Raw genomic sequence first — 13,413 nt, forward strand, 5'->3', positions numbered from 1 at the left:
ACAAATCTGCAAAGAAGTTTTGACATTGAATTTGGGTGGGGTTTTTTTACCTTTTTCTGGAAAAGTGTCATTTTTGTGGTTATTCTATTACTGCTAACCATCTTATACCACAGAGTAGTTGATGTATTTCTAATACTACTATACAGTACCCTTCTATTTCCCCCTTCAAATTCTATTGGAAAATCTCACCTTGTAAAAATAATTCTATGTTCTTCTAGTAGCTATCAATGTTTGTTTTCTATACCAGTCCATATGGCATTATCATCTCAAGACTCAATATGTGGATACTCAACCTATTTTCCCATTGTAAGTTATCAATCACAAAAAATAAGATGTTTTATATTTAAAGTATTATAATCTTTCATTTTCTGCTCATTACATTTTTTCTATCTATGCAACTGCAGCATAGTCATTGCTTTGGTCATTTTTTTCACTTTCCTGTGGGCTGGTGATTGTCACTCTTGGATTTGTGGGTGTTTTTCCAAGATGGGAATCAACCTAGAGGAAAAGGACAGGTACTGTTAACTTCATCGGTTAACAAAGATTTCACTTCATTTTCATGTAGTGTTAACACTTCACACTAAAATTTCCACTAGGTATACTTAACATGAAAAACGTTTTCCAACAGTGATCATATTAACACTTTTTTTTACCACATACTTATATACCTTCCAAAGGAGAAAGCACTCAAATGAGAGGTTCCCCCCTACAGTTCTTTCATCAAACATCCAGTTACCCACATATCCATTTAAAGTGAATGCTCACTCACGTTCTCCACTTCCATTAAAAAAAAAACAGCTTTTCTAAAACCAAACAAAAATATCAACATATCAAGCATAGAATAAATTCAGGGCCCAAGAAAATGTCACGTTACTCAGCTCTCTTAATTGAGAAACATTCTTGTGTGTCATACAGAAATGGAAGAAAGCCCAGTTGCAAGGTGCAAGAAACCATTCCCAGTGTCATCAGCAGAAGAAGAGTCCGCTTTTCAGCAGCCTAGAGGCAAGGAATACGCCGCAAGTTGTTCTGCTTCTGACACTCAGGAATCCCACTCTTCCCAGATCTGGATTCTCCCCATCAAACAAAACATTTCCCACATTCTGTTCGCTGGTCAGTTCATCTGGCAGTCAGGGTAGTCCACTGTATTTTTCTGGGCTGCCTGCCTCCATCCAAGCCAACACCATATTACCATGTCTCCTAAATTGATAGGATATTTGCTTTTAAACCATCTAAAGCCCCTTGCTTTGAGGATCTTGTTCATCTCTACTGTCTTTTCCGATTTCTAGGAAAAGGAGGTGAGACTTCCACAAGGCAATGGCAAGAGCCCTTATGAAATGCAGCTTCTATAAAAGTCAAGTCATCAAAACAATGAGGCACTGTGGTTTCATGAACACACCTTTCTCCTCTGTCCTAAAGGACAATGTAGTGAGGAAATATATAATGATTATGCTTTTCTGGAAATTGCAAGGATTTTTTTTTAACACTTTTTTTCGAAATTCAGTGTACTCAGGAAAGCAGAAGATGCAGATTCATCAAATAATAAGAAACATCTACTTTCTCAGTTGGAGGGCATATAATTTAATTATGGATGTAACTGATCTATACAGGCCGAAAACAGCTTTTACACAAACTGAAGTTCTCATGTGTAGCAAATCTGCAGTGGTAAGAAAAACTTATCTACACAAAGTTAGATAAGTGGAGACGTCCTTTATTAACGATGCGCACTGTGCACACCAGGGACATGGGATCCTTCCCAAAGATGTCCACCTGCACATTGCAATCAACAGATATTTATATATTAAATTCATACATATTCAGTCTATACAGTGCATATTCATTATCATTCTCTCGATGATTGGTTCTTCTCTTCTAGTTTCTGTTGCAAATTAGCGCACAGCCTCTGTCGTAGTCTTCCATTGTTCTCTTTTGAGTAGGTGGTATAATTTGGGTAAGTGGTCCATGAGTCAGAGGTCTCGACCTCTCCCCGAATTGACCAAGTATGGTCAGGGAACATGTCCCTGGCTCGCAGGCTCTTGGCTCGTACCTGTTTTGGTCATGATTCAAAGATTATACACAATGGGTACCATCATAAATCCTATCTTGCAGACATCTTGGACTACAACATACTGTCCTTGTTTCTAACCACTAACAGATTATTGGTTAATGAATACTTTGGGTCTTGAATTTTACAGAGGCATGCTAGCAGCATTGGCAATACAGATTTTATTTTATATTTGATCATTTATTCCATTTGAGATTTACTTTCCCAATATAATCATTAGTTTCTCCTAATATTCACTAATTAGAATTCTTGATATTTAATCAAGATGGGAAAAGTAAGGGGATTTCTAAGCAGTATCCTAAAATCCTAAATCTGGTGATTTCTGCAACAAATGCTCTCAGGACCTTATCAGGAGTGAGCTACTTAGAGACTAGCTGAGCAGCCTATGGCTGAGATGAACAGGGAACAATAACTTAAGAAAAACAAACTGAAAGAATAAACACTCACCTGGTTCTGACTGTCAGAATCCTCTTCTTTTATTTCTTCTTCAGGCTGAAGATCACCTTGGTAGTTCAAGTGCTCCATTCCCTCACCATTTTCTTCACTTTTCTTGCCATTTAAATGGATAAGTTCCTCTTCCTCTGCTTGGTCAACATTCTCTGTTTCTTTGGCTTCATCTTCATAATTCTCATTTAATTTCTTCTTGTTTTCTTCCACTTCACTTCTTTCTTTAACAGTTTCCCCACTTTCCTCTCCATTCACTTCTGGATATTCTTCCTCTCCTTTATATGCCTCCTCCCCCCTCTCATTTTCCTCTTCTGCATTTTCTTCTTCATCTACAGTTTCTGCTGGCCTCTGGTGAAAGGAAAAGCAGCAGCATTATGAGGCATTTTTAATCAGAATGCTCCACTCAATTCTGAAACATGACAGACATCAAAATCACAATGACATCATCATTTGGGGAGTAAGTATGCTAATTTGAGGTTTGTCTACATGGACAGAAAATGACACTTCTGTACTAACACCCTATGTAGGGTGTCATGGTTAGGATTTGTTCGACGTTTAGCAATTAATTTTTCCTACACAGAGTCGGACTAGCAGACAGGAGGAAGAGGATCTTGTCCAATATTGAAAAAGAGTAAGCAGAAACTCACTATAGACAAAGCTGCCAGCAGCATCATTTCATGACAACCTGGAAGACTGATGCACATACTATCTAGTTTTTATTATTTTTCTTCCAGTTTCAGCTTTGAAGATTCATCTTCTATTCAGTGAACCAATGCCCCCGCTACCAAGATGACTTATGTACTTGTGCTAAGGTTTGAATGAAAATAAAGAGAAAAAAAATCCCACAGGAGTGACAGGGTGTCTGCCTCCCACACAGCCTCATCAGACTCTAAATCTAAAGCAAACAAGCTGAGAGCAACAGATTATATCTTAATTAAAAGTGTTTGGAATTTTACTATCATTACCAGCTCCTTTATGCAGGCAGCTACCTGTTACAGACCTATAAGTTACATCTTCTAAAAATATCATTCCCTCACCAATACTAACATTTCAAAAGAATTCTCTCATCACCTTCAGTATATTAGTAAAAGCCAGTTCAGGAATACCAACAACTGACTGAAACCTAGGTATCAACATAAGACAACTTTATTATGCCAGTGCACAACACCACATTGACACAGCTCCAAAAACGACAAGTTAGTGCATTGTAATAATCCATAGAATAACAAATTACTAGAAATATTACCAGATAAATAATGGCTCCATAAGTAATTTTTGAAGTACAGTAGTCTGTGTGGTTTTATTCAAGCTTTCCTGACTCACTTTCATGTGGTAACATCAAACTGGCCTTATTACCACTGAAATAAAAATTAAACAAGCCAAGTCTTCACAGACACCTTCAAAGAAGGCACCATCCAAAGCAAACTTGAGCCCACTTTGGTAACCTCCAGCACATAAAGATAGCAAAGAATCTGTAGAACCATAAATTCTCATAAGTTATCTCTTAGTCTTACCCATATGACCTACTAATTTGTTTTCAGTCTGCTAAGGAAATCAGCGCTCTGGATTCTGACCAGAAACAGGGGAGGGCGGGACAAATTCAATGCACCTGACACTGCTGGCTAAGAGTAAGTGGTTTTAGTTTTGCTTAATGACACCTGCTTGCTACGACATTACAAACACCGAATGAGGAGGGTAAGGAAAGAAGAAAAGCAAACCCAGGCTTTCCCAGTGAATGGTTGTAGTCATCCAAAATACTATCAGTTCCAGCTTTCTATTACTGCCTGGTGGTGGGTACCATCAGCAGAGAATATCTGCCCTTGCCTGAACTGCTTTAGTATGGTGGCTCATTTCAGACTGCAGAAGGTGTGTAGACTTTACACCATGGTGTAAACATATATATCCTAATGCACATGCTTTTACTGCTTTCATTGCTGTGGGAGTAGTCTGGCACAGAACCACAATGGACATTTCAGGGGCAGTAACTTCCTAAGGTGCTACACTAGCTAGACTCGTTAGACCTCATCCGTCTAAAACACGTGTAGATGCAAAATTTTTAAGAGTTAAAACTGAGAAACATAGAAGATAAACACAGAATTATTGAACCATACCCAGAAACTCACAGGGAACTGGCATGAAAGAACACTGAAATTTCAACTAATTTAACTTGATCAGTCAAGCTAAATTGCCTGAAAAATAATAGTACAAAAGAAGATCAGTAAAACAAATCCCATCAGTGCAAGTACAATGTTTTTAGAATAACTGAAAATTTAAAGATAGCTGAGCATATTACTACAACGGTTATTACTACTACAGACAAAACCAAAAAGTAATTTTTACAGCTAATAAATGGAAAGCAAAACGCATCCTTCATTTAATCTCCTTTCAAGCTGCACTACATTAGAATGGACATTTCAAACAAGTTAAAATCAACATTGACCCAGAGGAAAAGACCTTCTGCAAGGTAACCTAAAATGCAGTATGGATCACACTGCGTGCAGAGTGATAGTCAGGCTTTGAAATGTGAATATGACCACAAATGATGCATTTCAGAATGCACAGCAGACCTAAGACAGGACTGTAGGCAGGGAGCTGAAGGCCAAAATCACCCACCAAATCATACATTGCTCTTTACATAAAAAGTGTGATACTTCCTACTGAGATCTTACTGATCTACTAGCTATGCATAAATTAGTATTCTCTGTTCTAAGTACACCTTCCTCACTGAGAAAGAGATAAACCTAGCAAAAGTTCAATTTTTCATATTTAGGGAAAGAGAATGTTTATGTGCATGGATATATGCAGGGAGGAAAACAGAAAAAGAGAGAAAAGCAGAGGTTTTTATGATCCAAAGCCTGTAACTGCTGTACATACTTAACTTCACATTCCTGAACAGTTCCAGTGATTTCAGTGAACCTGAAATAGTGAGCTAAAGCCTACGTGAAAGTGCTTGCTGGATGAGGGTATAATTCAAAGTCCCCTGGAGTCAATGGGAACCTTCTCACTGAATTCGATAACTCTAGCCGTCCCTCAACCTACAACTGTACGAAATGCCTATTATATATACATCAAAGTTACTGCAAACTCTGTTCTCTTGGTCAGAATAAATCAGGATGGGCATACTGAAAGCAAATCAGGTATGCTGATGCAGACCTACATGCCCTTCAAGAAATTATCAGACTCATTTCTAGGAGTCAGCAATGATCTTGTGTACTTCAGGAAAAAAGTGACATTTCACATCTTAGTTTTTAGCTTTTCTTCCGCCATCTTTTAAATAACCAGAGTATTCCCAGTAAGAGCTTCCTATATGTAATGCATTGGCTGGATAGTCAAGACAGACGTGGGACTCTGCTGCTCCTCTTTGCACCTGAGACTGAAAAAACTAAACCCTGACAATCCCTGACTAAGGCCTCATTGTGATACATAAAAGCTTTACTCATGTATTTTTGTTTAGTTTCACTTGCATTGAGTTCTCCTTCCCCCACAAGAAAGGTTTTAGCTATTTGCTGAGCAAAGTTGATAAATAGTTAACATATTGCAGAGACATTAAGGAGACATCAAGGAGACAAAGCTCCAGACATTAAGGAGACCTGTCTAGTACACCACTGATTCTTACAAAAGGTTACATCAGAAAAGGGGCCCTGGCTTGTGCTCAAGGAGGATTCAACTAGAGGACAGCTTGAGGAAGACTATGAATGCCGGGAACTCATCATCAGAAGACTGCCCTTCTCAGGAAATCTGATGAGTATGTATGACTTTTGTGTATATGAACTGATGTGTCTTGCTAACCCGTTGGAGCACTCATGGTGGAACGATCCCCAGTGCTGCCCAGCGCTGCAATAAAGAATGCCTGCTTAATAACACTCTGTTGTTACTGAGTTTTCATCTCGGAATCCTTACCCAGCTGCACCTAGCCTCCCATCTCGGTGAGGAGCATTAGAAAGCAAGGGGGTTTGGAAGCTCTGAATTTTGTATCAAGATGTCAGAGTTCGGCTTTCAGCCAGTATGTTGGCTCACAGGAAGCCATACAAGTACACTACCTTTGGGATTCCTGTAAAAGCTCAGGGCATCTCAAATCCAGAGAACCAGTTACATCTCCAAGGCTGAGTGACTCAGATCTATCACCACTTTGTAACACAACTAAATGAACATGAACACCAAATATTCAACAACATGAGAGATTCCAGGATCATAACAGAGAACAAGGGGCACTTCAAAAATCCACGTTGGAAGCACCAAGCCAGTTGTAGCCTAGGGTAACTAAATATGTGTACTGTAACGAACTACAGAGTAAGTGTTCCTGTGTTACTTTAGTCCTGTGTCCACAGCAGCACGACTTGAACCTGACAGCACTAAATTCCAGACTGGAGAAGCATGAGGAGATGACGTTCTTATTCCTTGAGGTAATATTCACAGACAAGTAAGCAGCTTCTAGGACAGGGGACTCTTCCAGTGACTGTGATGGATTATCCTCATTCCTCCTATAGTCAGAACTACCCATAGTAGGGTTTGGAATTCTACCTTTTGTATGGTTGCAAGAATATAGGAAGTAACCTTTTTTCTTGTATTGCTGGCTGCATCTTTTAAGTGAAGAAGACGCTTTTGCAGTTTCTCAGTTGAAAGTAGAGTAGTTAAAATAACTAGTTTTCAAACCAGACCTTCATGAATGTGAGCACAATTCTTTGCTTGTCACAGACTAGCAATATAAAGACTCACTGACAAAAGACTTGTATATCTATATTGAAAGGCATATTCCAACAAAGGCACATAGAACTGAAGTCATTCCCAACTTCATGCTGGAAACATGGACTCAGCTTGCCTTCTGGAAACCTCCTGACTTACTAGTAGGTTGATGAGGAACAGAGTGAATTTCATTCTGCATTCAAGAAGTATGATTGCTTGATGGTATTTTTAATCTCAGCAAAACCAGAGCGTTTAAAAAAGAAAGATGTATTCTAATTACATTCATCGTGCTACCATTCATTAAGAGCTACATTACCAAATGCCATCATCATTCAAAAGCAACAAGTCAGGAAATCTTCAGACTTTGAAGCATTTGGCTTCTTTTCCTCTAGGGATGCTAATGTAACCTCTCAGAAGGTTTGTACATGACTGAAACTAGAATATTTGAGAAGTGCAGTATCACAAATCATTTAAGGCGGAAATAATTTTGTACCATTAATGTAAGACATAATTTTGCTTTATGGAAGCCATTTGGAAATGTTTACTTGGCTAATGGTCACAACAGACAAACAATGAGCTAGACAACAAAAATCTTAACGATCACAAATACCGGCATGAACGCATCTCACAAATGCAGCATCACAAACACTTAACTTTGATTGCACCAAACCTCTCCAGAGCAGAGCTGCCCCTGCTCCTACCCAGTCAGGAATGCTTTGTAGCAGCACTGCACAGATTCCAACAGCAAAACATTTTGTTCCTGAACCAGATAGGGTTGCTAAGTGACAGCAGCCCTCTTCTCTTCCACATCATTTACAAAACCCAGGCTCTTAAAAACAAGTAAATGAATAGTTAAGGGTTCATCAGTCTTACACTTCCCACATCGTAAATGCGCTGTTGTTCCTGAAGGCAAAAAAAGTCTTTATCCCCACAACATTCAAACTCCAACCTTTTACGAGTTGGATGCATTGTTTATTCATTTTTTTTTTTACAACAAATGCAGGAACGTTTTCACAAGATCATAGTGAAAGAGCTAAACCCTGACAATCCCTGACTAAGGCCTCACTGTGATATATAAAAGCTTTACTCACCTATTTTTGTTTAGTTTCGCTTGCAACTTTGTTTTCCTGAGTTCTCCTTCCCCCACAAGAATGGTTTTAGCTATTTGCTGAGCAAAGTTGATAAATAGTTAACATCTTGCCTGACATCAAGGAGACAAAGCTCCAGACATTAAGGAGACCTGTCTAGTACACCACTGATTCTTACAAAAGGTTGCATCAGAAAAGGGGCCCTGGCTTGTGCTCAAGGAGGATTCAACTAGAGGACAGCTTGAGGAAGACTATGAATGCTGGGAACTCATCACCAGAAGACTGCCCTTCTCAGGAAATCTGATGAGTATGTATGACTTTTGCGTATATGAACTGATGTGTTTTGCTAACCCGTTGGAGCACTCATGGTGGAACGATCCCCAAAAAGAATGCCTGCTTAATAACACTCTGTTGTTACTGAGTTTTAATCTCGGAATTCTTACCCAGCCGCACCTAGCCTCCCATCTCTTCGAGGAGCATTAGAAAGCAAGGGGGTTTGGAAACTCCGAATTTTGTATCAATAGCACCCAGAAGTCTATCTGGAATGAATGGAAACTATGTAACTTGAAGTGTAGAAAAAATAGCTTTTAAAACTCCATTCCTCAGTTTCATTGTCTGGTAAATTGAAGCGTGAATAATTCCTTAATCACAAGACAGGCCACAGCCATGGCAGAGAAGAAAACATCTGATCAGATCTTTACTTTCCTAAGATGTAACTAAGTCAACAGTATTTTTCTCCATCTATTTCACTGATAATTGTGTCTAGTTTTTCCGTAACATTTTGCAAGTGTACATTAAAATTTGCCTAAACTTCACACCCTACAATACAGGATGAACTTGAGCATCCTTGTAGATAATGAGAAGACTGATTAGCACTTAAAAAGAAGCCCTACTGAGGCTGCAAAAACACAGCAATGTTTTTTTCCAGAAACAGACTCTTCTACAGTGAATGAAAAATGCCCTAAAAGTTAAGCAATTTGAGACATTGTCTTCTCTAGGATTGCTAGATTTCTTCAAGACAGGTGCACACAGAGAGGGGAAGTTTTTTTCAAAGTGGCATCAATGCTAGTTTTACAACAGAACTGCAGGCTTCACTCGGAAGAAGTGAAAGCCCTCCAATAGTTGGCCACACAGGCCGTTAAAGAAAAGATCAGACGTTGTTGCTATAGCTTCAGAAACCACAGTCATTCAAAGCAGAAACCGAGGGAAGATCTCTCTTCTCAATCTAAGCTGCAGGGAATCAACCAGAGTAAGTTTCCCTATCTCACACAGACAATAAAAAAATTAAGTGTAAATCAGTGGAGCTGAAAGAAGAACATGCAGGGAAAAAAATTCTTATCTGCTGGCTTGTCAGTGCTCAAAATCCAGAAGGCTTAAATTACAGCTGCACCATTTGTAGAGAAATTTGAGTGTAAAAAGTTCTGCATAGATTCTTTCCAAATGCCATTTTGAAATCCTTACTGATGTAGTGCAAAATGTTTCCTCATGAAAAGTTCTAGCCTTTTCAATCAAGGAATGTCTCTTTGAGCAATCAGCCTGTTTTAATGTTGAATCAATGTAAACTTCAACATTTTGCCTTCAGCGATAGCAAAGATAAACATTTTATTCTGTTCACTGAGGTGAATCTTGGGTCTCTAAAGCAAAAGTGTATACTCCATAATGAAAACTGCAAATGAAAGGTGAAAATTTTCTGCTACTGATGATACACTCCAGCTACAGAGAGCGAGAGCATCTGGGGAGCTACACAATCTCACATCACATCACAGCCCAGGAAATGGGGAATAATTAGTGGCATCAGGACTGCATTAATCAGTGGACATGTCTGTAATAATGGAAAGCAAATGGCTACTGAAAGAGCCAAGAGTGTGAACATCTACCAAAAAAAAACAAATTGGTGCCCATTAAACAAATTTATAATCCAATGATTTTTACAAATAAACACAGAAAGAGAGGGAGATGGGAATGATGAAACGGAGGGGGGGAACGGGACGGGGGGAACGGCACGGGACGGACAGGACACGACAAACAAACAAAAAAAACCAAACAAAACCCCCCAAACAAACAAACAAAAACCCCAAAAACCACCCCCCAGATTCATTCTACATCACTTACATCTTAATAGCCAGTATCATATACCCCACAGTAAAGTAGGCTGGCACAACAACATGCCTGAATTTCTTCCAGAGTTCACGTACTGGACAACTTTGTATCTCATAACTCTCATGCTTACCCCACCTCCCAAGGGCTCAGCGTGGGAGAACAACAACCATGCTTATGGGAATGCGTAAATCAATGCAAACTTGCAGTGTTATTTCAATACTATTACTACCAACTGCTGCTTTCGTGTTTCACAACTTATATAAAAGTAGTCGTTTGTTTTGAAAGCTTTACAAGTTGGAAAATTTTCTATCTCAAAAAGAGTTACTTTGAATATATTTATATTATTATCGGCAAACTCAAAGTTACACACATAATTACCATCTCAAATAAGAAACTCATTATTTTGCTGCCTCCCAAGAACGGCAATAAAACCACCTTGTTCCCTGGCTATTTGCACAACGGATTTCATAGTCTGTCATCAGTTCCCACGGATGTTCGACACAGTGATGTAAACAACCAACCTGGAGTACGTCTGCATGTCAAAAGAAGAAATATCCATTTTGTATTTGGAAGCTGAAGTCTCAGTACAGAATATAGAACAGAAGAGTCTGGTTTGGTTTTAGGCAAAACACTGATTTTTTTTTTTCCCTCCTTGATGTTCAATTAAAACTGTCAGCTAGTCGGGAGTAAAGCAAATCCTGTTCTTTTAATGTGTTCTCAGCTGGCAGACAGCATTTAACAGAATAGGACATAAGCAGCTGTCTAGCCAGTATTACGCTAAGTTTAGTTAATGGCTAATCTGGCATTTGTTCAACTGTGTAAATCAAATGGCAAGACAGAGAAGCTGCATAAAAAGAAGAAAGACTAAGCTCTATCTTCATCACCTCGTTTATGTGGCTGATGGAAACGATAGCATATCAGAAGTGTCAGCATTCTAGTGAAAGCTGGCATGTAAATATTTATGCATTATGCAAGATAGCCCTAGCAACAACAGAAACTGCAGTTCAGATAAGAAAAAAACTATAAAGCTTTACATCACAGAATTTAAAACAATTTAAAATGGTGATTAATAAGAACCTGAACGTATAAAATGCTAAATGCTTCCAAGGTCTGAGTAACCTCAGTTATTTGGGAATAAAAAGAACTCAGTGTTACTCAGAAGGACCCGGCTTATTGCCAGATTACCTATGAAACTATACATGAAGTTTTAAAATGATAAATAAACCATGGCTTGAATTGCAATAAATTTTGGTGCTTTGTTTGGCTTTTCTGAAAACATGAAAATCAGATTATTAATAGTGTGCATGACTGATTTTTTCATATTTCCCCCCCCCCCCAACATACCTACTTCCAGTTCCTTGTCCAGGTAGCAAATTCAGTTGGTAGCAACTGAAAAATATTTCCATCTGAGGATGGTGCACGTGCCTTGGTATGTGAGCTTAGAGGTGTCAAGCAAGTTCCCAGCGTTGCAAGCTTGCCAGCACATTGGATGCTCACTGGCAACTGTACCAACAATGGCAGCTACCACTACCACCTACAGAAGTGGTAGTGGAGAGTTAACTATTCACCCGCCCCTAGTGACAGTCACCATCCTCTGGCTGAGGCAAACTGGTGAAACACACCGTGGAATGGGCAGAGCCATTGCCTGCGCTGTGGGGTCTCTGTGGAGAAGTAAAGCCGTCATCTCTAGGGCTCTTGGATTTCATATGAATTGCAGTCAACCTAAAATCTAAGACCTGACAACCCAATGCTTCACACTACCCAGAAGAATTCTTTACACACCTTCAGAGGCCAATAAACAAGCTAATCATTTCTCAGTTTGATTACTGCACTGTCAAGACCAGGGCAGGATATACTTGAGGATGTCATAAGAAACAAAGACTAAGACGACAGGCAGTATTTTCGTTCTCAATGTCAGTAATACCAGTACAACCCAACGAATCCTAATTATCACAACACCTCACGAGGACAACTGCAGTTAACAGGGCTGATGAGCCCAGTGGTGTTTAGCACATAAGCCTCTGAGACTGGGGCAGGTATTTGTTGTGAAAAGACACAGCTGTAGCATTCCTTATATCAGGGCCGAGGACAGTCATGCCCTTGCCTCTTTCAATCACCTGATTCACACATCTTCAAGAACAATGCCTATAAAATAGCTGAGCAACACTCCTTCCCATTAAAGTGAATAAATCACTGAGAAGATCCCTCTTAGAAACAGCAGTCTAAAATAAAATGGAGAGATCCAGCTTTTTTCCAGATGGTATGGTGCCATTCTTCAAAGTGGCTACAGCAGCAACTTCATATGTGACTTTTGTTAATGTACAGATCAGTAACGCAGGCAGAAATTGATATACAAAGTATAAGGTCATAAAACTTCTGATTTTCCCTCAGGCGTTTTTTAATAGCAGAACACAAGCAAAATGTATGTATGTCTAGTATTCTTTCACCCAATACAAATACATTGGAAAAAAATAAGCCAAGTAAACTGACACAAAATTTGGAGATTCCAAACCCCCTTGCTTTCTAACACTCCTCACCAAGGTGGGAGGCTAGGTGTGTCTGGGTAAGGATTCTGAGATGAAAACTCAGTAACAATGTTGCATAAAATCATCAGATTTAGAATGTTAGAACTGTGTGTGTGTGTTTTGAAAACTGGAAGCATAGAAACTTCACCAGGTGATTGCGGTTTAGAAACTAGAGAAACTTGAAACCTATTATGCACCAGTGATGCTGTTGGAAAACCCCTTACCTCTCTTATTCTGGTTTGAATATCAAGAATTCTAATGAGTAGATATTAGTAGGGATGACTAGTGATAATTTTAGGTAGATCAGTCTCAAATAGAACAAATTATTAAATATAAAATAAAATCTGTATTGCCAATGCTGCTAGCATGCCTCTGTAAAACTCCTGACCAAAGGTATTCATTAACCAATAAATCTGTTAGTGGTTAGAAACAAGGACAGTATGTTGTAGTCCAAGATGTCTGCTAGACAGGATTTATGATGGTACCCATTGTGTATCATCTTTGAATC

At 39.0% G+C, this 13,413-nt stretch overlaps 1 protein-coding gene across 2 annotated transcripts in view; it reads right to left on the reverse strand.

Annotated features, from left to right (window-relative positions):
• Nucleotides 1-390: 390 nt before the first annotated feature.
• Nucleotides 391-13,413, reverse strand: part of DCDC2 (doublecortin domain containing 2) — a 67,524-nt gene continuing 54,501 nt past the window's right edge. For both annotated transcript variants that reach the window (XM_086469389.1, XM_086469388.1), the window contains exons 9-10: nt 2,510-2,857; nt 391-498 (exon numbers count right to left, since the gene is read on the reverse strand). In XM_086469389.1, the coding sequence (XP_086325515.1) occupies nt 391-498; nt 2,510-2,857 (456 nt within the window). The remainder of the gene's footprint in view (nt 499-2,509; nt 2,858-13,413) is intronic.

Source organism: Leptosomus discolor, chromosome 8, assembly GCF_034619465.1.
Source record: "Leptosomus discolor isolate bLepDis1 chromosome 8, bLepDis1.hap2, whole genome shotgun sequence".
NCBI lineage: Eukaryota > Metazoa > Chordata > Aves > Leptosomiformes > Leptosomidae > Leptosomus > Leptosomus discolor.